The 26,632-nt window shown below is 38.7% G+C and overlaps 1 protein-coding gene and 1 long non-coding RNA gene across 12 annotated transcripts in view; one reads left to right on the forward strand and one right to left on the reverse strand.

Annotated features, from left to right (window-relative positions):
* The window catches only part of LOC113621038 (uncharacterized), a 44,776-nt gene extending 23,841 nt beyond the window's left edge, over nt 1–20,935 (forward strand). For 4 of the 9 annotated variants that reach the window (XR_003433012.1, XR_003433018.1, XR_003433009.1 and 1 more), the window contains one exon: nt 18,021–20,935. This is a non-coding gene — a long non-coding RNA (uncharacterized LOC113621038). Of the gene's footprint in view, nt 1–13,881; nt 14,057–18,020 lie in introns of all 9 variants that reach the window. The other 5 variants (XR_003433011.1, XR_003433008.1, XR_003433010.1 and 2 more) reach the window with 4 other exon arrangements.
* On the reverse strand, nt 121–26,456 carry TFRC (transferrin receptor). Of its 3 annotated transcripts, XM_027107656.1 has the most exons (19): nt 26,277–26,454; nt 20,406–20,464; nt 19,653–19,863; nt 18,929–19,139; nt 17,633–17,782; nt 17,349–17,460; nt 15,664–15,777; nt 13,944–14,042; nt 13,423–13,562; nt 11,774–11,931; nt 10,927–11,046; nt 9,696–9,781; nt 9,406–9,469; nt 8,157–8,224; nt 7,387–7,445; nt 7,109–7,190; nt 4,913–5,134; nt 3,786–3,926; nt 121–3,168 (listed from the first exon to the last, which is right to left on the reverse strand). In XM_027107656.1, the coding sequence occupies exons 2-19, from the start codon at nt 20,439–20,441 to the stop codon at nt 2,926–2,928; spliced, it is 2,316 nt and encodes a 771-aa protein (XP_026963457.1). In that variant the 5' UTR covers nt 20,442–20,464; nt 26,277–26,454; the 3' UTR covers nt 121–2,925. The 3 variants fall into 3 exon arrangements, with proteins under 3 accessions (XP_026963457.1, XP_026963476.1, XP_026963466.1); XM_027107675.1 differs by lacking the exon at nt 15,664–15,777 and having other exon boundaries at nt 26,277–26,456; XM_027107665.1 differs by lacking the exon at nt 26,277–26,454 and having other exon boundaries at nt 20,406–20,483.
* Nucleotides 26,457–26,632: the final 176 nt, after the last annotated feature.

The raw sequence follows: 26,632 nt of genomic DNA on the forward strand, positions 1-26,632 counted from the left end.
TAGTGGGGGAAACTGGGGTGGGAGCAGTGTGCAGGCAGGGAGTTTATGGGACCTCTCTGTACTTTCTGCTCAGTTTTCCTGGGAACCTAAAACTGATCTAAAAAGTCTATTAAAAATGACAACAGTGTTCAAGCATTTTATTAAATCAGGATAAGGAATCTCCACATTGTTGCACATACCAGATTGTATACAATTATAAGGGCATATCACTTGTTTACGAAGACACAGCTGAGCAGTAAGTTGACAAGTCTAATAAACCATGTTTAGCCAACTAAAATTTCAAGAACATTCAAAAGGAAACACAATAAAGGTCATGCAAGTTCTAGAATAGTGAATCATGACAAAGCTCATTCATTATATGCTTTACCTTCAAAATGCACATGACATCTAAAACAAAAAAAATCTGAAGACCAGTTGGTTGTCACTAGTCAGATACACATTTCATTCAGGAATATTAAGCCCCTTACCACTACTGACTTGTTTGATTGTAAATAACTTAGTCCTAACTACAGAAAAGTTTTCTGAAGAGATTTACTGTTGTAAAATATATGCCCATTGTTCATAATATGCCTTGAAGCCACTGAACTTTCATTAAAATACGATAAAGAATGATACTCAAACCAGGAATCCCAGCTATGACCTTTTCACTTACCACTAAATATCAGTTCAAGATAAAACACCGTAAAGACTAAAATAGACTGTGAATGGTCAAATCAGTGAGACCGTATTAATCTACATCTATTTTAACTTACATAAAGGACACTAAGTTTAAGAACCTGAAGAGACCCTATGGAGTTTTTCTTAGGCGACAGTATTGAACTGCCTTAGAACAAACAGCTGATTATCAGGTTTATAATGATGGCTGAGTAGAAAAGAAAGTCCTAACTGATGTAGCCTCAAACTTATTTGTTCAAATCTATGTTTAACTTATAACCACCAAATCCTAATGGTTGGGGAGACATGATCAAATACCTTTCTGCAAACTTCATCTCCCCACACCCTCCACTCCTCCCTCCCCCCCAAACTCCTATATAAGTTTCCCCTGCTTTAAGCTAGAAGGTCAATTCTGGATTCAAACTTGTATGAACTAAGTTTATAGGAGATAACATGCAAATAATGGGATAAAGTTAAATTCATTTGACAACAGCAAACATTATAAATGTATGCCACTATCCCGCTAAACAGAAGACCTGGGGAAACCACAAATATAACAAAACACAACGTTAGGTTTAAAAACAAAGACTCTTGAAGGAAGTAATTTTATTTTACAGTGGTTGAAGTTATCCACCAAATGCTTAATGACCTCCATGTTTCTGCAACTAAAACTAAAAGAGAATTATAGGGAGCTGGGAATACATGTTAGATACTAACGATCTTCAAGCTTTGAAGACGTCATTGCATGAAGAAAATTATGGGAAACACTGTTCCCGATAATTACGTACACCCTTAGTGTAACATATGGAGATCACTGTCTCCGATATAGACACTGTGGTAGGCAAAAACTACCTTGTTCTTTATACATTATGGAAGACACTGCTCCCGATAATGTGAGTTAGGTTTGTGACAAAGGTACTGGAAATTTTGCAAAATTCGAATTAAAGTTACACCTTGGATAAATTGAGCTGTAAAATTTTGCATGTATGAGTACGATCACAGCTTTTAAGTGACATTAATTTATAACTTGGTCACAATTCACTGCATTCAGGGGAACTGCTGTTTTTATCTGATTAGCTAAATAGAAATTTAACTTGATTAGCAACCACTAATTAAATTTAATTCTTCTCCAAGACTTAGCTTTATAATTTTATTTGGCTTGCGGTTGTTTTCTAACACCCGTAAGTGTCGACCACAAATGCAAAACTTCCAGTATCTGTTGGGTTTTATTAGCAGATGCTGCTATTATTTAAAAAAAAAACGACAGTATAACTGTCATAATTATGGAAGGCACTGCTTCCGATAATTATCTTCTATAAAAAAAACACCATTTATAGTGAACTCTGTCACTGATAAATAAACAATAAATATCTCAGTGCCAAAATGACAGGAAGCTTTTCCAAAAAATTAACACTTTGGCCAAAATTTGGCAGTGTGTTCTTTAAAGTCTGACGAACTGAGTTTGAAATTAAACACCTAAAACTTGGTTCTCTTTCAAAATACCTCGGAAAAAACGAAAACAAAAAACTAACAAAGGTTTATGGAACAAGGGACAGAGGAAGAGAAAATATACTAGGTCTTTGGCTTCTGGTCTCCTCTTTTCATACATAATCTTGAGGTTAACACATTAAGGCCTTACTCCTGTGATAAACAGTTGAGCCTCCTTTTATGCAGCGGAAGGACCTCTATTTCAGACCTCACTGGCAAGAAAACAAGTCCCATCTCTTCTGAAAGTGAACTGTTTCACTTTCAGATGTGGAAACGAGCTAAATCCTTAAAGAAGGCAGAGATCTCATGTGGAGAGTAAAGCCTTACAGCCTGGGATCTCCTATATAGCATCCAGTGAAGGTGGAGAATCACATTAAGCTACCACTTTCCACCTTCAGCAGATATCACCTTCCTCCTCCAATTCAAAAGATACCAGTTCACGTACTTAGGATTTAGAGCAATAGTTCACATAAATGGTTCTGACTTTTTCATAACTGTAACAGGAAAGAGGCAGTTACCATTACAAAGCACTTAAAACCCTAGAGATAATCAGAGAAAATATTCTATCGTGAACATTTTTTTAAGTGGTTAGTCACTTTAACTTGAAGTGCAGGTACCTACCCTGTATTAAAAGCTGCTGCCTAAAGACATCTATTAGTACCAAGATTGGGTAGAATTTTAACAATATTAGGTTTTGTAGCCCTACTGAAAATTTAGCACAACCAACACAAGTCTAGGAACCACACTACCCTGATGTTCTTATATAAGTTATAGGTATCACATTTAAAATTCATTGTCAATGTCCCAGATGTCACCAGAGAGGGCATTTGCAGCTCCCTGAATAGTCCAAGTTGCTAGAGCCAACTGGTTTTTCAACAGTGTTTCATTAAAAGCACCGTTATTTTTCTGCTGCAGCTTTAAGTGCTCTAGTAAAGCTGACAGAGTGTGAGAGCCAGAGCCCCAGAAGATATGTCGGAAAGGAGACTCTCTTGGAGATACGTAGGGTGACAGGAAGTGATATTCCACCTACGAAAACAAAACATACAAGGGAGCTTACACAGTGCTGTGACTTTTGTTGTGAGGGAAGGACCTGATAGAGTAAAACAACTGTCATTCTCTCACTTCAAATGTTAAAATTTCCCTGAACTTAAGAATGTTGAGGACAGGCTACTAATCTTCTAATGTTAAAATTGTAAAGCAACTTGTCAATTCCTTTGTAAACTCTAACTGCATTGGGTATTTTTTTTTTTTTTTTTGGTCAGAGCCTATATAGGGAAGGTTTACAAGTTTCCACTGTAATGCAGTCTTCTGCTTCTTACAAGCAGACTAGGCTAAAAGCAGCTAAGGGCTAAATTAAACAGAAATACAGAGAAAATGACAGCTAAAACCCATTAATGATCCCTTCTTTAAAATGTTTTTAAAGCCTAAAAAAGTTAATATGACGTCAAATGTCTTTTGTATTTCCAGTTTAGATATGTTGGCTTTATACCTTGCTAATAAGTAAAAGTTAAAATTTGTGCTCAATTCTAAAGCAGCAAAGGATTTTGGGCTCCTGGAATTATTACTCTACTCTTTAGAAACACAAGATTTACCAATTAAAAATGCACATACTTGAATTCCTCCTTTTCTAAGGGTTTACGTACTTTCATGATACGGTCATTGATCTCCCTCATGACAAATCTGTTTGTCCTCTCAGCATTCTTATAATCTGTTGTTAGTCTAGACGTAGCACGGAAGAAGTCTCCACGAGCAGAATACAACCACTGTAGATTCAGACCCATCTCCTGAAGCAGAAAGACATTAAACTCACTATTTATTAGACGTTATATTTCTAAGGATGTTATTCTATATACCTTTCTAAATTTAGGTGTACTAACTGAAATGATTCTGATAGAAGGGGGTGAGACTCACAGACAAGCTCAAGCCAGCAAAAGCTAGACTTAACCATCTTGTACAGGAGGTTCCAAGCTTTATAAACTCGTAACACACTCATATTTCAGCTCAGCAGATAGTACAGTTATCCATTCTTAGTCTCATAAGAAAACCATCCTCATCAAGAAATGTAACATAATGTACTTAGTAAAAGTATATAATCCTGTGTAGTATATTCTTTCCGGTTCAATTTCCCTTTGGTGGCAAACTTCAAACATTTTGGTTCAGTGAACTTCAAAATCTAGTTATTTCCATCTGGTAAGTCCCAGTTTCTGATCAGTTACAATTAGTTTCAAGTAAGCCAATCCTAATAATTAGGATTCGGTTATCAATGATTTACTTCATTTAAGGGATCTGTTAAATTGACTTCTAGTACCATAAAAGCCACTTATTAATTAATTTGGTTTTATCAAATGTTTGAATATTAGACACAAAGGATCAACACTAAATAACACTTGAACCACTGGCTATGTTCTCTCTCCATCCATGTCATCTCTGCAAGGCACATGTGGCCCAAACTCGTAGGTTCAGAGTCATAGTTGAGATCTTTATATTCTCTAGGCCCAACTTCTTTATGGGTTGCTTGGAATACATGAATGAGAGAAAGCTTAACACCATTTTAGATTCTGAAAGACTTGCTGTGGTCTATCCTATATCTATAACCTTCATCCTCCCAACTTCCCTTTCAAATGAGTTATGGATCCTAAGCAAAATTATACTTCAGTTCACTTTAAAACATACTTTGGCTACCAATCATGCTGCCCAGGAACAGCTAAACATTATTCTTCAAACTGCTTGATACTTCGGCAGTAAGAACCTGATTTTAGTTAGTGCTCACCTTTATGTCTGCTCTGAACTGGTTCATTTCTCTCACAAACCAAAGTATTTTGTCATTATACATCTCATAGTTCAGGTTCAATTCAACATCATGGGTAAGTTTAATCACAAGCAGACCGGCTACTTCTGCTGCTGCACGTGCCATTTTGTTCAACTGAGGAACATTCTGATTCAGTACCTCATAGGTATCCATGGGAGTACCCAAATAAGGGTAATCTGTGTCCTGGAAGACAAAGGTAGGTTAATGTACTCAGGTGGGTTGTAAGACTAGGAACCTCACGTTCTAGTTTCCCCATCAAAGTAATAGGAACTGTAATTCTTCCTTTGCTTCTAATATATTCCTACTCCAACTTTGTCTCATATCCACTACTTTAAGAAGATACGGCTTTTGCTAGCTCCTCTGAACCTAGCCTACTCCTGGAATGATTAGTTTCTTCTAGGTTCCACAGAATCCCTGTTCTATCACATCACAGACCCTAAACAGCTTTCTAGCCAAATTCCTTGAGGCTATATCCTTATTCCCTTCTCTCTGGGAAGTTTGGCCCATATTAATGAGGAAAGAGGAGAGCACACGTGAAATGTACTTTCAATATAAAGTGTTACTTTTAGACAAAAATTTACCTCCTTCTTCATGCAGCATTTATCCATTCATACATGTTACCTTTCTAACAAGACCGTTTGATGCTCACAAGAGCTCCTCTCCACTTTCACTGGACAACTTTAGTAGCTCTTTTTTTTTTTTTTTGCGGTACACAGGCCTCTCACTGTTGTGGCCTCTCCCATTGCAGAGCACAGGCTCCGGACGTGCAGGCTCAGCGGCCATGGGTCACGGGCCCAGCCGCTCCGCGGCACGTGCGATCTTCCCGGACTGGGGCACGAACCCGTGTCCCCTGCACCGGCAGGCGGACTCTCAACCACTGCGCCACCAGGGAAGCCCCTAGTAGCTATTTCTTCAACTGTATTCCCTACCACTGTCCCCGGTGATACTCATTGCCAAACCTTTGGTTTGACCTCAATTCTTTACTTTCAGACTGTATATATCTGTATTACCTATACCTCTGAACCAGCACTGCTAGGAATCATTAAGAAGTTTTTTAAAAAAACATGACTTCTGAAGGTCAACAGAAATCATCCATAAGTTTCCTCAACCCTAGGACCTGACACTCAGTTCTTCCTAAAGTACATAATGACCAGATATTTCAATACCATTCATACTGTTGCTCTAGCAGAAAGTCAGGGGAATTCCAGCTATGTTCATCTCCAAATCCAGATCTTTCATCACTCCCTCACTTCACACCTTTCCATCCTAGTTCCAGGCTAAAACACCCAGTGGTAAGAAGTCTATTAAGGACCTGGCCTCTACTGCATCATCAATTTGATGCCGAAGTCAACAGCTTCCACCCTGACCCCTTAGACTAACTCTGGGATCTCTTCACACCTCCGAAGAGCCTGCTACGGAGCTGGTTTTCCAACTCTAGCCTTCAGCACAGAAGCCTTCATCATGCTTTTTACTCTGCCTGGGTTTTAGTGCCTTCTAACTGGCTCTTGTACCAAGTCAATTTTGTTTTCCAACTTGGTCAGTTCAAAGTTCTGTCTCTTAAAAATCTTACCTCTGTTTGGTTTTTCTGCTTTTATCTATAATCCCTGCTTAAGAGACTAACATTTCAGGATGAACATCTACAACCATATTTCAACAGGCATCAAGAACAGTATTATCCTGTAGAACTTTGTTTGAAGGAAATATTCTATACTGCACTGTTCAATAGACGGCCTTATTATTAAAACTCATCATGGGGCTTCCCTGGTGGCGCAGTGGTTGAGAGCCCGCCTGCCGATGCAGGGGACACGGGTTCGTGCCCCGGTCCGGGAAGATCCCACGTGGCGTGGAGAGGCTAGGCCCATGAGCCATGGCCCCTGAGCCTGCGCATCCGGAGCAATGGGAGAGGCCACAACCGCAAAACAAAAACAAAAACAAAAACAAAAAAGCTCATCATGCATAACTGAAGAAGTTTAGCAAATAAACTCAAATGCTAACTAAGCTGAGATTAAAATTCTGTCTTAAGACTGATAATAAGGGACATTACGATAACTGCACGTATCTAACTTCTCAAAACATACTAAGCACTCTAGGAAACTTGGCCTCAAAACTGACGAAAGAAGATCTAAGATATAATGCCGTAGCGTTCTTCAGACTTACCTCACAAAAACAGAAAGAGACTGCTGGGATTCCAGAATATGCAAGGAAAGGGAAAGCAGCATTATCAAAAGAAAGTTTCTCGCTGCAAGAAAAGCAGGAATGTGTTTTTAGAAAGTTATCTAAAGAAAAAGACTGTGCTACATGCAACCCTACCCCACCCCCAAGTAAATTTTAACTCACTGCAAGGTTATGTTTAAACCTCTACCTAACACAGTAGGTGCTACTTACTGAGTGACTCTGCTTTTCTATTAGCTATTCATTCACTTATCTCAACTTACACTTTGTTGATCCAGTTGCTATCCCGATATAGAGAGAGCCCAGTAACTGGATGTTTCACCTGTAAAACAAGACATTATTTTATCATTACAGTGAACCTTTCTGGACTTATTCATTCAGGCTAGTCACTAACATTTTTCTCTATAAACATTTATTAAAAATATTAAATTTTTTATTATATCTTCTTGAAAAAAATTTAAGACAGTTAAAACAATCCCAAATTTCTGAAGTTACTTCTACTAGGCTCGTGCTGTTAGTTCCTCTAGTTATGGTGAGAAAAAAAGAGTTTTCCTTCTTAACATTTTAAAGGTGACTTCCCCACAGTTTTAAAAGCCCTCTCTAGTCTTTATGATCTGCCTCTCTTCTTTCTGGTTTCTTCCTTCCAGCACATTTTATACTACTGCCAGCCTAACCTGCAAGCACATTACTGCCCTGTTGGAGACCCTATAGCAATCCCTAGTTTCCCATGGGATCAAGGTCAAGTTCCCTGACCCTTATTTCTCTCCAACTTCAGTCACTCCAATATATTGTCTCTAATCCCATCAGGGAAACTTTGTTCCTCACTCATTCACATGTCTGTTTTTATTCAATGACTATCTCATCTGGCCTTCTTATTTAAGTCTCAGGTATGGTTCAAGTTCATTTAAACCTTCCTTAACATTCTGACTCTATAGATAACCTCTGTGGGCACCTACAGTTTAAATATCAGTGTTTTTCAACTTAATTTTTTGTCTAATTTATATTACACTTTCATAAGTAGGTATACACTCACATCTTGCATCGTCTTCTCAATAAGCGAATACAACAGTGGGCTGGAAGAAACTTTGAACTTGCTGGTACCTGCAAAGAGATTATTTTAACATTGCTCTTTCTTTAGTCAAGCAATTTGCACAGTGCTACTTCTATAAAACTACTTGGCAAACAGGAAGACAATAACCTAGATCAGTGGCATATACAACAACTATCCTCTTAATGAAGTAGATAAAAAAAATGGTTGGGTCAAGCTCTTTCGTGACTGATAACCCTAATTTCACTCAACTGAAGCTCTTACTCCTTGAGTTTGCATATTTAATGTTAATGACTTGTTTTTCTGGTATCTTTTTGGTTCACCCACGTTAGGGTAGGCATCTATTAGCTACAGTAAGCTTGCTATATTTAGTACATTCTGCTGCAAAGGTAAAATGGCAATAATGACTAACCTAATAAATTTTAGTTTAATTGTAACGCCTTTTTATTCCCAAAGTAGACATTTCATTACTCTCCAGTTCATCCACTAGCTACATCTGTACGTTAAATAACACCGAACTCTTTCAGAAGTTTGATTACCTTGTATTTCTATCCATGATGCCACAATCTAGCAAGTTGTGAATTAGTCTCTAGAAATAATACCATTCTATTGATATGGTTTAGTTCCTTCTGGTCCAAAGTAGAGAACTAGTGGTTCTCAAACTTTAGTGCAACTGAATCACCTAAAGCACTTGTTAGAACACAGTTTGCTGGACACTATGCTCCAGATTCTGATTCAAAAGGTCTGGAGTAGGGCCTGAAATTTTGCATTTCTAACAGCTCCCAGGTGATCCTGATGCTGCTGATCTGGGACCACATTAAGACCATTGCTCCAGACAAGGCAGTCTGTACCCATTCTATAACTTAATCCACTATTTAAAAGGAAGCTAGGGCTTCCCAGGTGGCACAGTGGTTGAGTCCGCCTGTCGATGCAGGGGACACGGGTTCGTGCCCCAGTCCAGGAAGATCCCACATACCGCGGAGCGGCTGGGCCCGTGAGCCATGGCCGCTGAGCCTGCGCGTCCGGAGCCTGTGCTCCGAAACGGGAGAGGCCACAACAGTAAGAGGCCCGCGTACCGCAAAAAAAAAAAAAAAAAGGAAACTAAGTTAATCTTTTGATCTGGTTATATCCAATGTAAATTGTAAAAAATAACAAGTGCTGCTTTAGAAAGCTTTCTTCTACTATTCTGTAAGTAGTTTATAAATTTATAAACAGCTAATGAAAGGATACTTACCAAGAACAGCTTTATCCAGGTTAATGTAAGTGAAAGCCTTTAAATGCAAGGAGGCAAGGTATCCCTAGAAGAGAAGGAAAAATACAAATGTACTAATATGTATTAACTTAATTATCACAGACAGTAGCTATTATTAGGGATTTCTGTTTAAGTTTGGATTCTATTGAAACTAAATATACAAAGGTAAAAGTGATATAATCACATTTAAAAGAGCATGGTTTCTGGAGGACAGCTTAAGCCAATACAAGTTCGAGTGCCCATTCTGGGTATGGATGATATATAGATAATACCTCTAGCCATTCAGTGGCACCAATAGCTCCAAAGTCTCCACCACTCCAGCTGGCAAAGACAATGCTCCTGCTGGGTTTAAACTGACCTAAAAGACAACAGAAAGTTAGTTTTGTCTTGGTAAAGGTTATAGGTAGGTAACTGACTTACGATGAAATCAGAAACTTCTAATTCAAGCCTGCAGATTCAGAAATATTTCTTTTCCTTTTGAGGCCCCAGGTGAAAGAACCAAAAAAAGAAATAGAAATAAAATTTTAAAGTAATATAGCAAAGAACAGGATAGGAGATCATTTGAAAATAAGATCTTAAGTACATAGTAGGGACCAGCTTCCTAGACCTCACTCTTTTACCCTCCATTCTTTGAGTCCCTTATAACTTCCAGACCAAGAGATATTTGAAATCACAGCCAAAGTATCTTCTTTGAAAACAATTTGCCTAGAGGTAAGTCACTTAAAACACTAGATTACTTTAAAAACAACTGTTTGAAATAAAATTAAAACTCACAAATTCAAGTTTAGGAAAAGAGTGAGTTTTCAGAAAAATTACATTAATGACAGCTCCTTTGGGGGTTTTATGTGCCACTACCCTCCATCCCTCCCCCTCCCCTGGGTATATACTTTTCTGCATTAATGTACTTTTGTATTCAAGTTAAGCACTGCAACTTACCCTATGACGCAAAGATTCATGAATGTGGTGGGGTCTGCATGTGGGTGGGTACAAAAGAGTGGCAAGTACTATGGGAGAAAGGCTTGAAAGGAAGCCTTTCTTACATAAATTATATACTATATAATATTATATATTTATAAATCAAATATATAAATACATATTCTATGTTGTATTTATAAATATTTAAGTTATATATTATCATTTTATAACAAAACTATAGAACATTAGTGCAAAGGTATGACACTGCTTGCTTTCAAATAGATTCCTTAGGGACCATGTTAGATTTGCCGTATCATTCTGGATATGTCAAACTAAGAATTTAGGGCCCAATATAATGCTTTCCAGCATCTCAAAGAAACTCATGATTCCCAGTACAATGAAGGCACTGCACAGAAAGCTGTTTCAAAGTCAAAGGCAGATACAACAAAAGGCAACCTGCTTTGTACTTAAGAATTCAGGGTCTAACACAAGTGAACCATAAGAGTATAGGCGAAAGTGAGCAAAGCATATTATAACATTTAGAAATACAGTACATAGATGTTCAAGTTCTCAAAATTTGTACTCTACCTTTTAAGACCATATCGGAAAGTATCTGGGCAAGTTTCAATAGGAGACTTGTTCCTACACTGGACTTTGCAGCTCCAGGACCCCAGGCATCCCTCTGGGCCCCTACTATAACATAGCGATCTTAATTAAAAAAAAAAAAAAAAAAAAAAAAAGATAAATTATACAATCAGCTTTTAAATTGTTTTCTAATATTGAAGTCTAGAGTAAGCACATTAGTAGAAGGGTAACAATGTAGTATACGTATTAAGGGTAAGAGAGCCTTCCTTCAGATCTGACTTAGGACTCTAGGGATTAAAAAATTCACATGACAATACTGATCTCTTTTCCCTTATTCATACTGCTACTCTTTTTCTACATTACCAATAAGGTTACTCACTGACTACTTATTTGTGCTAGTTGTCTAATAAGCACTGAAGTCCAAGGGCTTTCCTTACCAAATATTATTATTTGATGGCATTCAGATACATTGGCAGACTACAGCCTGCATGCCCATATTGTCCATGGCTATTTTTATGCTACAATGGCAGAGTTGAAGAGTTGCAGTGGAGACTGTATGGCCTGCAACATGTTTATTATTTGCCCCCTTAAGAAGAAATTTGCTTACCTCTGGTCTATTTAATAACTTACAAGAGATTTTCTAGTCATAATGGTCAGTTTTTGACAAGTTAATTTCCTAGTGCCTTATTACCTCCCACTAAAACTGACACCTGAACAGTTCCTTTAGGACAGATAAGATTTAGCATTTCAGGAAACCAAGCCAAGTCAGCCTTCCTGCACTCCCTCCCTCTGGCCACATCCTTAAGAGTAAGGAAAACAAAACAAACGAAAACCCCCCAAGGATCTTTACCTGGTTCTTCAAAGCCCTTAATAACTCCAAAGATGTTAAAAATTCTTATCTCTTTCAGCACATTGTTCACAGTGAGCTTCACATTCTTGTTCTGTGAGGATACCAGCTTACATGAAGAGTCTAATCCCCAAATAGGAGGACAGTCTCCTTCCATATGTCTAGAAGTAGAAAACAGAGATCAGAGTTCTGAGTTATTGTTAACCTCCCCCCAGTTTACAAAGTCAGTCCTTCCTACTGTCCAGTGAAGTTCTAGGTTAAGAGGACATATAAACAGAACATACAAAATTATTCACTAGTGGCCAAACATTTGTGTTTTTACTCTGATCTGTAGGCGGTCATTTGAAAATCATGAGTTACTTCCTAATTTAACCAATGTTTTCTAAAAGTATTACCTATCCCATCTGATGTGTGCCTTTCTGCCAGAGACATAGCTACAATTTACATTTGAAATAGATTCCAAGATGGACTCGGAAGGAAGTTCTTATACATAAAAGTCCATTAATATATCCTCCTGTTTCCTAACTCTCCACTAACAAGGGTAGTATACATTCTTATTTCAGTTAAGAAAGAATACTCTCATGCTGCTGGTAGTTAGGTTAGATATCTTCCCCTACCTGATTCCTCCTGTGTTATTCAAACACTGACTACTCTAAAACGGCTTACTTACATAAATATGTCAAAACATCATTACTCCCCACTACACAAGAAGATAAGGGGCTGGCTTCATAGGTTAGGAAAGACTTGTAGATGGTAGGAAGAATTAACTGATTCTCAGTTTGATTTTAGTCAAAAAGAATCATCCATTACAAAAACCTCTTAAACAGCATTATTAATAGCCATATAGGATATTTGAAAGTCCTTACATGTAGATGGCTCTTCATTTGATACCAGTAACCCTGCTAAGTAGAATATACTTTATAGCTATCCGATTAAGTCAAAGAAACATGATCAATGGGGTTAAGAGTGACTTGTTCTATGTCACATAGCAAATAAATGCTCACATGAGTTTTGAAACTAGACTGACATCCCATGCCAATACCAGGTGGGGAATATATCCAGATCAAGATGAAAATTAATGACATGTACTCTAATCAGACTGAGTTCTATTTCTAAAGAGGGTACTAATACACTAGGGAGATATCCAGAAGGACTAATCATGACTATAAAGCATCTGGAAACTGTCATGAGAACTGAGGATATTCAATCTATAGACAAGGAAACTTGAATCATTCTGTTGCTTCAAAAGAAAATCCAGAACTAATGAGTGTTCCAGGGAATACGATTTCAGCTCAATACAAATTCTTATAGATCTCCAATAATTGGACGGGTTGCCTAGGTAACAAAATGCTTTACCACAGGAAGTACTTAAGCAGAAGCTATGCCAGGAATATTACACAAGAAATTCACTGGGTGGATTGAACAAGGACTCCTTGAGTTTATAAATCCAATGTCTATTATTAAGATCACTTTATGGAGGAAAAATTTCATTTTTATCTACACCAAGTTAACAGCTAACCATCCTCAAAATGTCCAAAATGTGGAAAATTATAGCCAATTGTTTTAAGATTTTATCAAATCAACAAATTATTATTATTTCTCCCTAATCATAAAACCTGACCCTGCATTACAGTTTTCAAATGAGAACTTACTGAAATAGCTTTTCTGCACCAGCTCTGGAAATTGTTTGGACAGGGATGTTAGGCAATCCTGATGACTGAGATGGTGGAAACTGAGTGTGATTGAAAGAAGGGAATCCAGGTGTGTAAGGGTCACCTGTTCCCAGATGAGCCTAGTAAAACAAAAGAATAATTAGCTCAGGCATTTATTCAAGAAATCCCTATAAGATTCAAATTCAGTATGGGGCTATAACCTGAGTTTGGTTTAGCACCTTAAAGTTTGAAAGTCTGAGTGGTTCTATAATATGTGACTCTTACTTTTATATGGCATATGTCAAATTCTCAATTCAAGATATGACTGATAAAGTACTTTTAGCAATAAGTAATAATTAGGTCTCAAAGTCATGTAATTCATCTTCTCACTTACTGCTAAAACTCTCCAAGGGAAAAAGAGTATTTAAGGATGGCACAGTTCTCTTTCTATTAATGTAGATGGAATCCAGCAACAATTTGGAGAACCCAGTAACTCATTTACTCAAGAAATAAAAACTCACATGTCCAAAAACTGGAAGATCTGCATTAACAATGGGAAATTTAGTCTGGTCCATGTATATCAAGACACCGATTGCATTTAAACTTTCAGCATTTGCAGCCTAAAGAAAAACAGGTAAAGCTCAGAAAATGAAGATCTAATCAACCAAAATTAGAAGAATACATACTGAACTTATACTGAAAGACAAAGGGTTACAGCAGACTACACCAGTACTCCCAATGTTTCAAATAGCTTATATGTTTAGAAAAAAATACTTGCCTTAAAATTTAACTCTTTTTTAAAAAATTTAACTGAAATTTTTAATGAGATAATTGTAGATTCATTTGCAGTTTTAAGAAGTAATAGAGATCCATTGTAAACTTTGCCCAGTTTCTCCCATTAGTCAAACTTTGCAAAACTATAATGTAAGAGCCTGAATATTAACATTGATACAATACAATCCACTAATATTATTCAGATTTCCCCAGTTTTACTTGTACTCATTTCTGTGTTTGTGTGTATTAAGTTCTAAACAATCAAAATATTGAACAATTAGTTTTAATACCACAAAGATCCTTCCCATTGCCATTTGATATCCACACCCACTTCCTTTCCACCCTCAACTCCTGGCAACCACTAACCTAACCTCTCCTCCATTTTTAAAATGTTGTCATTTCAAAAATATTATATACTCAAAAAGCTAAACAGAGTTACCATATGACCCAGCAATCCCACTCCTAGGTAGATACACAAGAGAATTAGAAATATCTATTCACATAGAAACACGTAAATGAACGTTTATTGTAACATTATTAATAAAGCCAGAAAGTGGACACATCAATTGACAAGTAGCCAAGCAAAATGTGGTATATCCGCACAGTAGAATTCTATTCAGCCAACAAAAGAAATGAAGTACTGATTAATGCTACAACGTGGATGAACCTTGAAAACATTATGCTAAGTGAAAAGAAGCCAGTCAAAAGACGCAAAATATTGTATGAGTCCCTTCATATAAAATGTCCAGAAGAGGCAAATCCATAGAAACAGAGAGTAGATTAGTGATTGCCAGGGACTAGGAGCGGGGAATGGGGAGTGACTGCTGCTGGTATGGGGTTTTTTTAGGGGACGATGAAAATATTCTGGAATTAGATCATGGTGATTGTTGCACAACCTGTGAATATACTAAAAACTGAACTATACACTTTAAAGAGTGAATTTTATGGTATGTGGATTAAACTCAATTTAAAAAGTAAAAAAGAAACAATTCAATGTGGCTGCACAACAAAGTTTAACTAACTCTTAAGGAGAGTTCAGAAGATAAGAGAAATAATAAAAACCCATCCAAAACAGCCACTGTCTTTCCATTCTAAGCCCTGTGTAGGTGACTTTTAATTTTCCTTTTTAGAAAACATAGTTATAACTGAATTTTATATATATAATATATTCTATATATAACTCAGTTACATAGACACAATTTAAACTTCTTTCACTTAAGCATTTCTGATTATTGCATTTTTATTGAAAGACAACGACTGCAAAATACTCCAAGTGGGTATGCCAGTTTTGGAAGTATCCTATAACTTTAGATAACTGGAACTTATTTGGTTTGTAGAGTACTTTAATAAATTATATTATCAGGTATGAGAGTGTAAGACAGATGGTTTTCAGAATGTAAGAAAATTAACAATACCATTTAGCTGAAGAATGTTATGATACCAATGTATTTAATAACTCATACTCACCTTTTCAGCAAAAGTAATTTTCCCTGCTCTAACAATCACTAAAGATCCATTCACAGGCATATTTAAATCCTCAAAGTCTTTTTTAGTGCCAAAATTAGCATGGACCAGTTTACCCTAGAATAAAGACATTAGATTCAATGAGCATTATGGTATCAGAATAGCGACAGAGTCTGCCACCAAATATTTCACAGGTCAAACCCAAGAGAGAAAACCAAGAGAGAAAAAAAAGAAGGCCGAGGCCAGGAAAGAATATATGAGAGTTCTAAAGTCAAAACTGGTCAGGGTTAACAGGAGTGAAGTCAAGATTTCTGGTCTCCTACATTCATGCCATTTATTATCTTATGATGCCTTTAATTAACATTGATTATTTACATCAATTAATTTACATTGCTTCAGATATTTGGGGGGAAGAGAAAGGATAATAAGATATCCTTAAGCAAAGAGACATCTATCAATATAAATATGGTAGGCTAGCCAAGGCAGTACCAATTACATAATGTTCCCACACTTGAACTCCAGACAATTGAGGACATAAGAATTAACTAAAAGTTCTGATAATAAATCTGTCTGAAAATTATTTTATAATAAAATGACTTGCATAGATCAACTTTTAGATGTTTTTATAAGCTGTTATCATAATGCTCCTAAACTCTATCAGAGTTCAGACATACAGCTATAAACTGACATTAACAACCAAATATCTAAATATAGAAAGCTCACAGGTGAACCAAAACTCTCCACGTTCTTTAACAGAACAATCTACCCGCCTCCAAACCACTGGCTTGTGGGAAAGTGATACAGCACAGGTAAAGCAGGAAGGCAGAGAACAACCCTAAAACTTCATTTGGCTCAGAAGGCAGTTTTTAGATAGACCCCAGCATATAAATATGTGGTTTTTAACCTAAAAAACAGATAGATCTATCTAGCTGTTTTTTAATTTCTATAGTAGTTTGGCCATATTTGCCTAAATTTTAAAAGATCAAGCATTAAAGAACCAAACTAAGATTAGACTCCAGCTGAGACGGTTATTTATATCTGTCCCCACATAAGGGGGTACCTGATACATGAATTCATTTAGTAAATACTACCATGTGTCAGGCACTGTCCAAGACTCGGACATAGCAGAACATGAAACCAACCCCTAGCCCTTCATGTAGTTTACATTCTAGTGTGGAAACAAGTAAATAAAGTCAGGTGCTATAAGTACTAGGAAGAAAAATAAAGCAGGATAAGGAGAAGTGATTAGAGGAAGGACATTTTTGATCAGATAATCAAGGAAGACTTCCCTAGGGAGGTAATGCTGGGAAGAGACGTGCACAGGGTGAGGGAAGAAGCCATGCTAATATTTAAGGGAAGAGTGGGCCAGGCAAAGGGAAAGGCGATTTCTATAAAGGCCGTGAGGTGGGAGCATGCTTGAGTTTGAGGGTTTGAGGAACAGCAGGGAGGTTAGAGTGGCCACAGCAGAGTGAGCAAAGAGGGGAGCAGGAGAATTACTGAGGGCCTTGCTAACCAAGATGAGGACTTGGGATTTTATTTTAACTGTGGCTTAGGAGGGTTGAGAACAAAAAATATCCCAAGGTCAGTTACATTTTGTAAGTAAATTTATACTAAGGACAGCAAAGACAATGAGTTTTTGAGCTATTCAATAGGGAAAAATGTCTCACGCACGGTTTTGCCTTACTCACAGTAACTGTCGTAGCCTTACTATACGCCACATAACCCTCGGGATTCTCCACCAGGTACACCGTACTGCTGCTGCCGCTCTCACTCACTATGGTCACCGAGTTGTGAGCATTGCTAAAAAAAGATTAAGTTAAAATGAAGCTAAGGCATTCCTGATAAACAAATTAAATGGATTTAATACATTTAGCGTTTGACTTGCATTATTTATTTTGAAGGTCTTCGCTATAATTAGCACACCTGAGAATAGCTACTTCTTATAAAATAAGGTTACCATCTTTCAACATACCTGCCTTTGACCTGAATCTTAACAAAATGTTCATCATGCCAGGCTTTGCTGAGTTTAAGTTCACGGAACTGATTTTCAATGTAAAAAGCAAGGCTTTCATCTTTTTGAGATCCAGCCTCACGAGGGACATAAGAATTTCCATTCAGCATCCTGGAGGAAAAAATGTCACTGTTAAATGAACTAAAGTTTAACCTAAAATAAGCATTGAACTCAAGTATCAAGCAAATCGTTTTAAAAGCGTAAGTCAAAAAAATAAATTAACTGTGACCCAAAATCCTGGATTAACCAGATAGAGACAAGCTTAGAAGAAAAAAACTGTGTGCCTATATTTTAGGGAATTTGTGACTTCAAACTTGTTAAAACCTCTTTATCTGATGTATCTGCTTAGGGTAATTTTAGGGGAAATGAGTAGCTTCCAGAAGATCTGCTGTAAGCACAATGAAAGATAGTATTGCTACTGGTGAACTCAAGATTTACAGCTTCAACTTTTACTCTTTTGAAGCATTCTGAATACCCCGGAAGCAAAACTCCTCTTCGTTCCGCTTTCTTTCCCATGACTCTTTGTAAGTATCTACATATTAGTTATATGATCTTTTTTTTGATAGACCTTATCCTCACTTTATCCATAATGCCTAAATACAGTATCCACAGAAGTATTCACCAGATGAAGTAAAAAATGCCAAGATTTCTAATTTAAGACAAAAAGAATTACTGTACCATTGAAATTATAGGGGGCTAACAAAAGGTAAAAGTTGATTTGTTCTTTATATGGAGTTAGATATGTGTCCAAAGAAGACCTTAAAAATCTAAGGACAGGAAACTTAAGGACACTTCTTAGGGTATAGATTGAGTGAGAACCAGAAGAAATCAAGAAATACTAGAGACATTATCAAGCTGGGCAGTCAAGTTGGTTCTGAACTAGAGGATGAAAAAGGCTACCGATGCCCTTATGGATAGTAGCAGGGCTCAGCATGACTTACAAGGGGTTGAGATGGAAAATCGGAGCAGAAGAAAGTCTGACAGCAAGCAACAGGCTACAAAGAACCAGACGACAAAAAGATCAAGAGCCTGTGAATTTTCTTAAAAAAAAGGAGTCCCCACAGAAATTCTAACATTTTTTCCTAACAACATAGTTTGAGTTCTTTACTGACTCTTTACGCTCTAACTGAACATGGGAAGTCTCGCCTTATAAAGCGTTTCCTCCAGACTATATCACCTTTGTTTTTTTCCACTGCACCTAATAATCAATATTTGTGTAGGCACTGAGGTTGAACTTGTAAAGCAGCTCAAGCTTACTTGATGGCACTGGTGAAGTCTATGGCATCCAGTCTCTTGGACAACATTGATTTGAGGTCTGCCCAAAATATGCGACGTGTTTCGGGGAGCTGCTCTTCTGTTTCGAAAGTTTCTGTCTCCTCTGTGCACGAAGGCTCTCTTCCTGCCGGTCTCTCACAATCGGCTTTTGGTTCTACACGTTTACAATAGCCCAAGTAGCCAATCATAAATCCTAAGGATAAAAAGTTTCAGAGCTGAACTCATAGAATTTCATTTATAATCTATTCCTATAAGAATTGTTAATATTTTCAGCTAACCCTTGAAAATACTGGTTTTAATCAAATTGTAAGCCATTTGAAAGTAAGTAATGCATCTCCATTTTGTCTATTTTAAACCAATCTATTATATAATAATTTTACTTTAAACAGTTACCTTTTCAAAGCAAAGGTACCTTTTCTTCCCCCGAAGCCTTCCTTGAATCCTCAGGTCCAGGGTCTATGCTACAAATATCCTGTGCATATTTCTAGTATAACATTTGCACATTACACTGAAATGATTCATGTGTCTCTCTTCTCCCACCAGGTTAACCTCAAAGGCAGGTACAGAGTCTTAGCCATCATTGTATTCCTAGTGCCTTGCACAATGGCACATAAAAAGGTACGAAATAAATGTTTGCTGAGCTGGATGGACAGAATTCCTAGAGTTGGTGACAAGGAACATTTAAGTTTTGAATGGCCATTCTTACCAATCAAGAAAAAGACGATTACAGCAATAGTCCCATAGCAGATATATCCATTTAACCTTTTTGGTTTTGTGACATTGGTGTGGTTACCCCTCATGTTATTGTCAACATTTTCTTCTTCATCTACAGCTAGTTTCATCTCCACATGACTGTTATCGCCATCGACTTGCCGAGCCAGACTAAACCGGGTATATGACAATGGTTCTCCACCAAACTGAGATTTAAAAAAGAAAAAAGGACAGAGAGAAGAAAGGGAATAGGGACAGTCAAAGAAAGTTTGGTGAGGTGTTATACATATTATTGGGCCATTACTATGACTTGCTATACATTCTCAAGGAAAAAGAAGTTCCCCCTTCAAATCAGCATTCTCCTCTGTGCCCAGTTCTGTCAACAGCAGATGAGGGCTGGATCACACACTGGCCTTCATCTCATTCAGACTTTTCATTCAGGGTTTCTGTTATGCATGTCTACTGGTATACAATTTGACCAGTGCTTTCTTTACTTCATCTTACCTACTTGATTGTCTCTCTGCCCTGAAACTTCTTACAAGATTTTCCATAATTAGCTCTACTCAAGACTGAATATACCCTTCCTTTGTGAGATCAGTTACGCCTCAAGACCACCACTTCGAATATAAATGAATACCTGATGACGGCTTTGGGTATTATCTCCTGCTTACTGGGTGAAAGCCATCCTTGTATACTTCGTATTCTTGCAAACTGGTGACAGAGAAATCTTTCTTACTGAAAATCTTACCAAGTTAGAGAATGCTGATCTTGCTTGATCCATCATTGCGAGCTGCCACACAGAAGAGCCTAGTAGTAAAATAGAGAATTAATATAATGAGATACATACCATTGTATCAGACTGGTGAGGACTTTTCATTACCACACTAGATTATTGTATATCAAATATCCTTTTTAATATATTATCACCTTTCTAGAAACGGTCTTTAACCAAAATATTTAGTTTACATGACAACTAAATTTAGTGTGATCCTTGATTAGATCTAAATTGGGGCAGGGGGTGGGCAGCTTGAAGGACATTATTGGAAGAAACAAGAAATTTGAATATAGACTGTATCCTAGATAACAGGATTGTATCAATATTAGATTTAGGAGTGTGATAATGGTATTGCGTTTTTTGGAGGAGAACGCCCTTGTTCTTAGGAGATTAATGCCAAAGAATTTAAGGATGAAGTATTGTGATGTCTGTCACTTAATTCCAAAGAGTTCAGTTTAAAAAGTATGTAAGAAATAAAGGAAATGTGGTTAACGATCAGTGAATCTAGGTAATGGATATACATTGTAATATTATTTCAGCTTTTCCTGTAGGTTTGAAATTTTTTTTAATTAAAAATGTGAGGAGGGGGCTTCCCTGGTGGCGCAGTGGTTGAGAGTCTGCCTGCCGATGCAGGGGACACGGGTTCGTGCCCCAGTCCGGGAAGATCCCACATGCCGCGGAGCGGCTGGGCCCGTGAGCCACGTCCGCTGAGCCTGCGCATCCGGAGCCTGTGCTCCGCAACGGGAGAGGCCACAACAGTGAGAGGCCCGCGTACCGCAAAAAAAAAAAAAAAAAAAAAAAGTGAGGAAAACTGGGACTTCCCTTGTGGCGCAGTGGTTAAGAATCCGCCTGCCAGCACAAGGGACACGGGTTCGAGCCCTGGTCCGGGATGATCCCACATGCCGCGGAGCAACTAAGCCCATACGCCACAACTACTGAGCCCGCGTGCCACAACTACCGATGCCCGTGCGCCTACAGCCCGTGCTCCTCAACAAGAGAAGCCACCGCAATGAGAAGCCCACGCACCGCAAAGAAGAGCAGCCCCCATTTGCTGCAACTGGAGAAAGCCCGTGCGCAGCAACAAAGACCCAATGCAGCCAAAAAATTTATTTAAAAAAGAAAAAAATGTGAGGAAAACTAGTTAGAATGTTATCCATGGTAAGTAGATTTAAGTAATTGAATTTAGTAGTCAAAGAAAAGGGACAAATACAAAAGAAAATAGACTAGCACCTGGAAAAAAAAAAACCTAACAAAAGTAAAATTAAGTCAAGACTGGTTATGCTACACAAATCCGTAACAAATCACCGCCAATAGAAAAGGAGAGAGAACCTGATCTTTCTGATTAAATGAACAGTTCCTAACAAATGATTTGATAGATCTTCGATGCAAAAAGAATAGGTAAAAGAAAAACAGAGTATGCTATTTTACAGATGAAAAGGCCAGTTATTTGAGACGTTAAGTGACTTGCTCGAGGCTGAAAACTGATCATCTAAAAATGAAGTCCAATGGGTTTCTATAAAACTGGTTTTATAGAAAGCGCGTTCTCATCTCCAGAAATTTAAGAAATTAATTTCAACTTTTTTCAAAGCAAACTACACCTCTGTAACCAAGAGAGAGTCTTAAGTTAAAGCGTAGGTATTAACTGAAATCTAGATTTTCTAATTAATTTGGTTTGAGTCCATCTAGATGCTTGAAAGTGATAGTATGTTGAGATGTATAAAATGGACATTTATTTCACACTATTTTAAAGCTTTTCCTCCACTACAAGTACACTCATAGCACATTTAACACCCACATTGCACAAAGCAACCTGTGATATACATGCAGATTGTAAAACAAAGAAATTATAAAAACTGGCATTAGAAAAGTCTATCAAAACCTATTAACAAAAAAACAATTTTTAATCCCCAAGCTTTAAAGACCGGAGCCAATAAGCAATAGGTCATATTCTTAGAAGCACAATCTCTTGCCCCATGTGGTACAAAAAGCTTATCACTATCACTGCACCAGAACCCTACAGACCCAATCACTAGAGCCAGAACTAGAAGGCCCCACCCTGAACCAACTTTAATCACCCTTTTCTAGGAAAAAACGGCTTACCAGTTTAATATTCATCTGACCCAGCCATTCCTCAAGGCTTCTAGTTTTAAAGACTAAAGTGACAACATATTTAAATAAATGATCTACATAAAAGATTTAAATAAACAATGAGATTGAGGATTGCAAGTCTGAAAAAACATTAATAGCACATGCCATGATTTTGTATAATTAAAAGTATATTTTTTACTGAGAAAACAGATACACTATTTCTATTTTCAATCCCCAGACAGAACATTAAGACTATAACATAAAAGAAATCAAGTCAGAGGAAAAAAAGTGTGACCTAGGTAATTTCCATTTTAACTCCATCATTTAACCCCACATCTGTGAAGAACACAATTAATTCTATGATATCCAGAAAAGTTATTCCTGAAGTTTTTACACATAACAAAATTGAGTTATTCTTTCAAAATAATCTCACACATAGTAAAGCTATTTCAAAGAACCCTTAATGAATTTTCTTCTAACTGAAATAACTCTAATTTACGTGTTCTAAAAGCATGGGAGAGAAACTTTTCATACCAGTTATATACCAGTCTATAAACAAGTAGTTCTCTTACAAGACTATGTATAAAAGGCAAACAACCATTATTTGGCTTCTTTCAAGATGTCACCACCAGTGCTAACAATCTATTACAAGAGACAAACCAAACATCACCTTGATTTTTATTCATATTAGCATCTTGTATATCTTTGGTGTTCTCAGTGATAACTGGGAAAACTATTCAGTTTCTCACAATAATGAAAATTAAGGTAAGCAAAACCAGAGCCCCACATGTTTTGAACATGAAATGGAAGGAAGATCTGAAATGTTTTTTAATTGAGCCATGGGATGGAAGACAGGAGGCAAGCAAAGGTACTCGCTAGACTACAGCCCCAAACTTCTTTCAAATTCAAATCATCTTATTCCTACTTTCTTGAAATGTGGCATTTCTATTTAATTTTTTTTTAAATACAGTAATTATCTTATGGTCTTAAGCTACTTCGGGATGTCTTAAAACAATAGTTCTGTACAAAATACGTACAGCTAAAGGGCTGTGGGGATCAGGTACCAAAATATACTTTCACCTATATATAAAACATACCCAAAGCTGCTACTCCACTTTACCCGAAATAAAAATAAGACACTTATTTGTTATTATTGACAAGCCCATTTCAATTTAGAAAACAAGCCACAGTTTCAAGTCCTTGGAGATCACATAAAATGAAATTCCTCTGCCTGCTTTTGAGGCTCTGTTCTAGAGACCTATACTACCTAATTACTTTGCCGCCCTCTATCTTCTCCAAAATGAGACAGAATCCAGCCCCTGCCTGTACCCACTAACATTCTTCCTCTGTTCTTAAAGTCCTACTCATTTCTTCCAGGATCTGCTCAAGGGCCATCTCTATGAAGCCTTCTCTGACTGATATCCCTATCCTATAATACTTGATATGCAATTATATCATAATCAACAAAGACTAAAGATATTTTATTTGTTAACGTACGGGGGCATGCTTAATGTAGATGAAGTTCACTTTTCATATCATTTGGAAATTATATGAAAGAGAATATGATGAAAACCTTGGACGTGGGATCTTCCCATCCTTGCTACTATTTTGGTTTATCCTGAAATCACTGGGTAAAGCTTGGGTAGTAGGGAAACTTTAAAAAGTAGAAAAACTGTAAAGAGACGGTTGGTCAAGGTCTTTACTAGCTTCCAGAGTTAACTTTCCGGGCCTAAAATGAAAAGGCAGTGGAGGAAATCAAAAAAAAACAAGCAAAATCTTCATTCCTATTTAGCTTTCTGAAAAAAAGATTGCTCAACTTGAAGGTCAGGACCACCTGAAGTCCCTGCGGTCTATTTGTGTAGTGCTCATCTGCGACAGCAGACAGAAGGCACACACACAGAAGATTTCCAAACGGCCTCAGAGAATCATTTTTAGGAGCTTTCAGTTGTTGTCTGATTCAAGTTTAGCTGGGAGCCTTCTCCATTACAGATAACTACATTATCAGAGGCAAATAAATGTCACCCCTTAGGGCAGAGTTAGCTGAGTTGTTTGCTATCCAACAATCTTCAGCACAGGCTAGGTTCACAGCCACCACTACAATGTTCTTGTCAGAACATTCCATCAAAGAAAAGTTAAAGGATGCTATGCTATATATAGACTTTTGGAAAATATTTCATATCAATGACAAAATATTTTAAATTCTGGATTTTCTTGTGAAGCATATTGAGTTTATTATAATCCAAAATTGAGGGGGGGGGGAACAGCAGGGCAAACAAGTATACTTTAGATAGCCTAACCTTAATTTTCAAAGCAGAAAATCAGGGACCTCCCTGGCAGTCCAGTGGTAAAGACTCTGAGCTTCCACTGCAGGGGATGTGGGTTCGATCCCCGGTCGGGGAAATAAGATACCACCAAAAAAAAAAAGGTAGAAAACCACTTCTGGAAATCACCTTAAATGTCTTTGTCAGTAAGGTCAAACTCCCTAGCTCAGAGACCACAGAATCAGCATCTAGTATTCCAAAGTCCTATTGAAACCTAGAATAAAGGTATTCAAATATTTGTAACAGGGCAACTATTTCCTACTTCAATCTTCTCCGAAAAAAGCAGCAGCAATCAATTTCCTTGGTATACCCAAAGTCGCCACAAGCAGTAGGCAGAGGGAGGACGTTAACACGAGTCAAGTCACAACTTACCCACTCTCCCCACTACGAGCTTAGAAAGCTGTCCACCCGAAACAGTGACACAATGGGTCTCTAAGCCCATTTATACCATACGGCACAGCCTTTTTATACCATATCCCTAATTTCCTGAAGGCAAAAGCCGATTCCAATCCAAATAGCTTTTATTTAGTCTCTAGACCATAGCTTTCACAAAGTATAAGTCTTATTCCTACAGTCTCCCATCTGTTAGTGAGGAGGGCCTAGCAATCCGAATATTCTTAATATCAACACCTGCGGTTTTCAGTCGGCTTCTGCCTTGGGAAAACTGAGAACCCACACACAAGGCCAACGGGCAGCGCTGAAAGATCAGGTTGTACTAGAGTTCAAATATACAGCTTATAGAAACCCCCGCCTAAATGACCAGGACACAGTAATCTAGTCGAGGACAGCGATGAGACCAGGGCCCGGGAGGGCCCCGAGGAATCCAAAGGCTACGAGCTCAAGGTCACCCACGCACCGCGACAGCCATTCCCTGGGAACTCTTCCTAGAGCGGCCACGTGCTCCCCGCACAGCGGCTCTGCGCTGCGGCAGCGTGGCTCACGCCTCGCTCCCGAGCCCTCAGGCTAGGGCTGTCCCACGAGGGCCTGCATCTTTTAAGGGCAAGCTACTGAGGACAAGGGATCCGGGTGGCCTGAGGAGCCGGAAGAAGAATGGCGGAGCGCAGAGCGACAGTGGGGCACCCCTCATCTCGCCCTCAGGGCCCTAACAGAATCCATTCACCGGTCGGGGGCCAAGAGGAGGAGGGCACCAAGTGGAAGAGAAAGGTAGGGCAGCCCCTCTCTGCAGCGCGGCTCTACCCTGCTTGCACTTGCAGGCTACTCCGCTCTCCGCCGCAACCCCTTCCCCGCCGCCACGCGGCGCGCACCCCCTCCCGCCCCACCCGGAGGCGCTGCAGCCTTCCCGCGCCCCCGGCGACTCCCCGAGGCTGCTGGACTGCACGCCGGAGGGCCGCACCCGAGACTGCTCGGAGCAGCCCCGCAGGCTGAAGGGAGGGCAGGAGGGTCAGCGGGATTCTAGCAGCAGCGTGTCACTCACACAGGCGCCTCCCGGGTCCGCCGCTCCACTACCCGTCACCGGCCGATGCTGACGCCCTCTGATGGGTTGGTTGCCTGCAGTCTGCCGTTTATAGTCTCCCGCCCTCTCCAGATCCTCGGAGACCCTTTGCGTCACTTCCTGCCTCACGTACACCTTAGGAGGCGCTCTGGAAACAGCCCGGGGCTAGGGGTGGGCACGCAGCCGGATTGGGGGCCCTTCGCTGGAGCGCGGGACCCGAGGAAGCGAGGTCGGAGGGAAAAGGCGCCAGACTGCAGGTGCCGGAAGGGGTCGAGGGGGTGGCGCACCAAGCTTCCTCCTCGCGTCCTCGGCTGGCCGGCTGGCGCGCGGGCGGCAGC

Source organism: Aethalodelphis obliquidens, unplaced genomic scaffold (assembly GCF_003676395.1).
Source record: "Aethalodelphis obliquidens isolate GAN/ISIS:26980383/991018 unplaced genomic scaffold, ASM367639v1 scaffold1, whole genome shotgun sequence".
NCBI classification, from domain to species: domain Eukaryota; kingdom Metazoa; phylum Chordata; class Mammalia; order Artiodactyla; family Delphinidae; genus Aethalodelphis; species Aethalodelphis obliquidens.

What these genes read in the sequence shown, in the direction of transcription:
- TFRC (XM_027107656.1), bottom strand. Translation starts at nt 20,441, where the DNA reads ATGATGGATCAAGCAAGATCAGCATTCTCTAACTTG. An exon ending in AAGATTCAGGTCAAAGGCAG is followed by an intron (nt 17,461 to 17,632) that starts GTATGTTGAAAG and finishes ATCTTTTTTTAG; the next exon opens with CAATGCTCACAACTCGGTGA. An exon ending in ATCTTCCAGTTTTTGGACAT is followed by an intron (nt 13,563 to 13,943) that starts GTGAGTTTTTAT and finishes TTGTTTTACTAG; the next exon opens with GCTCATCTGGGAACAGGTGA.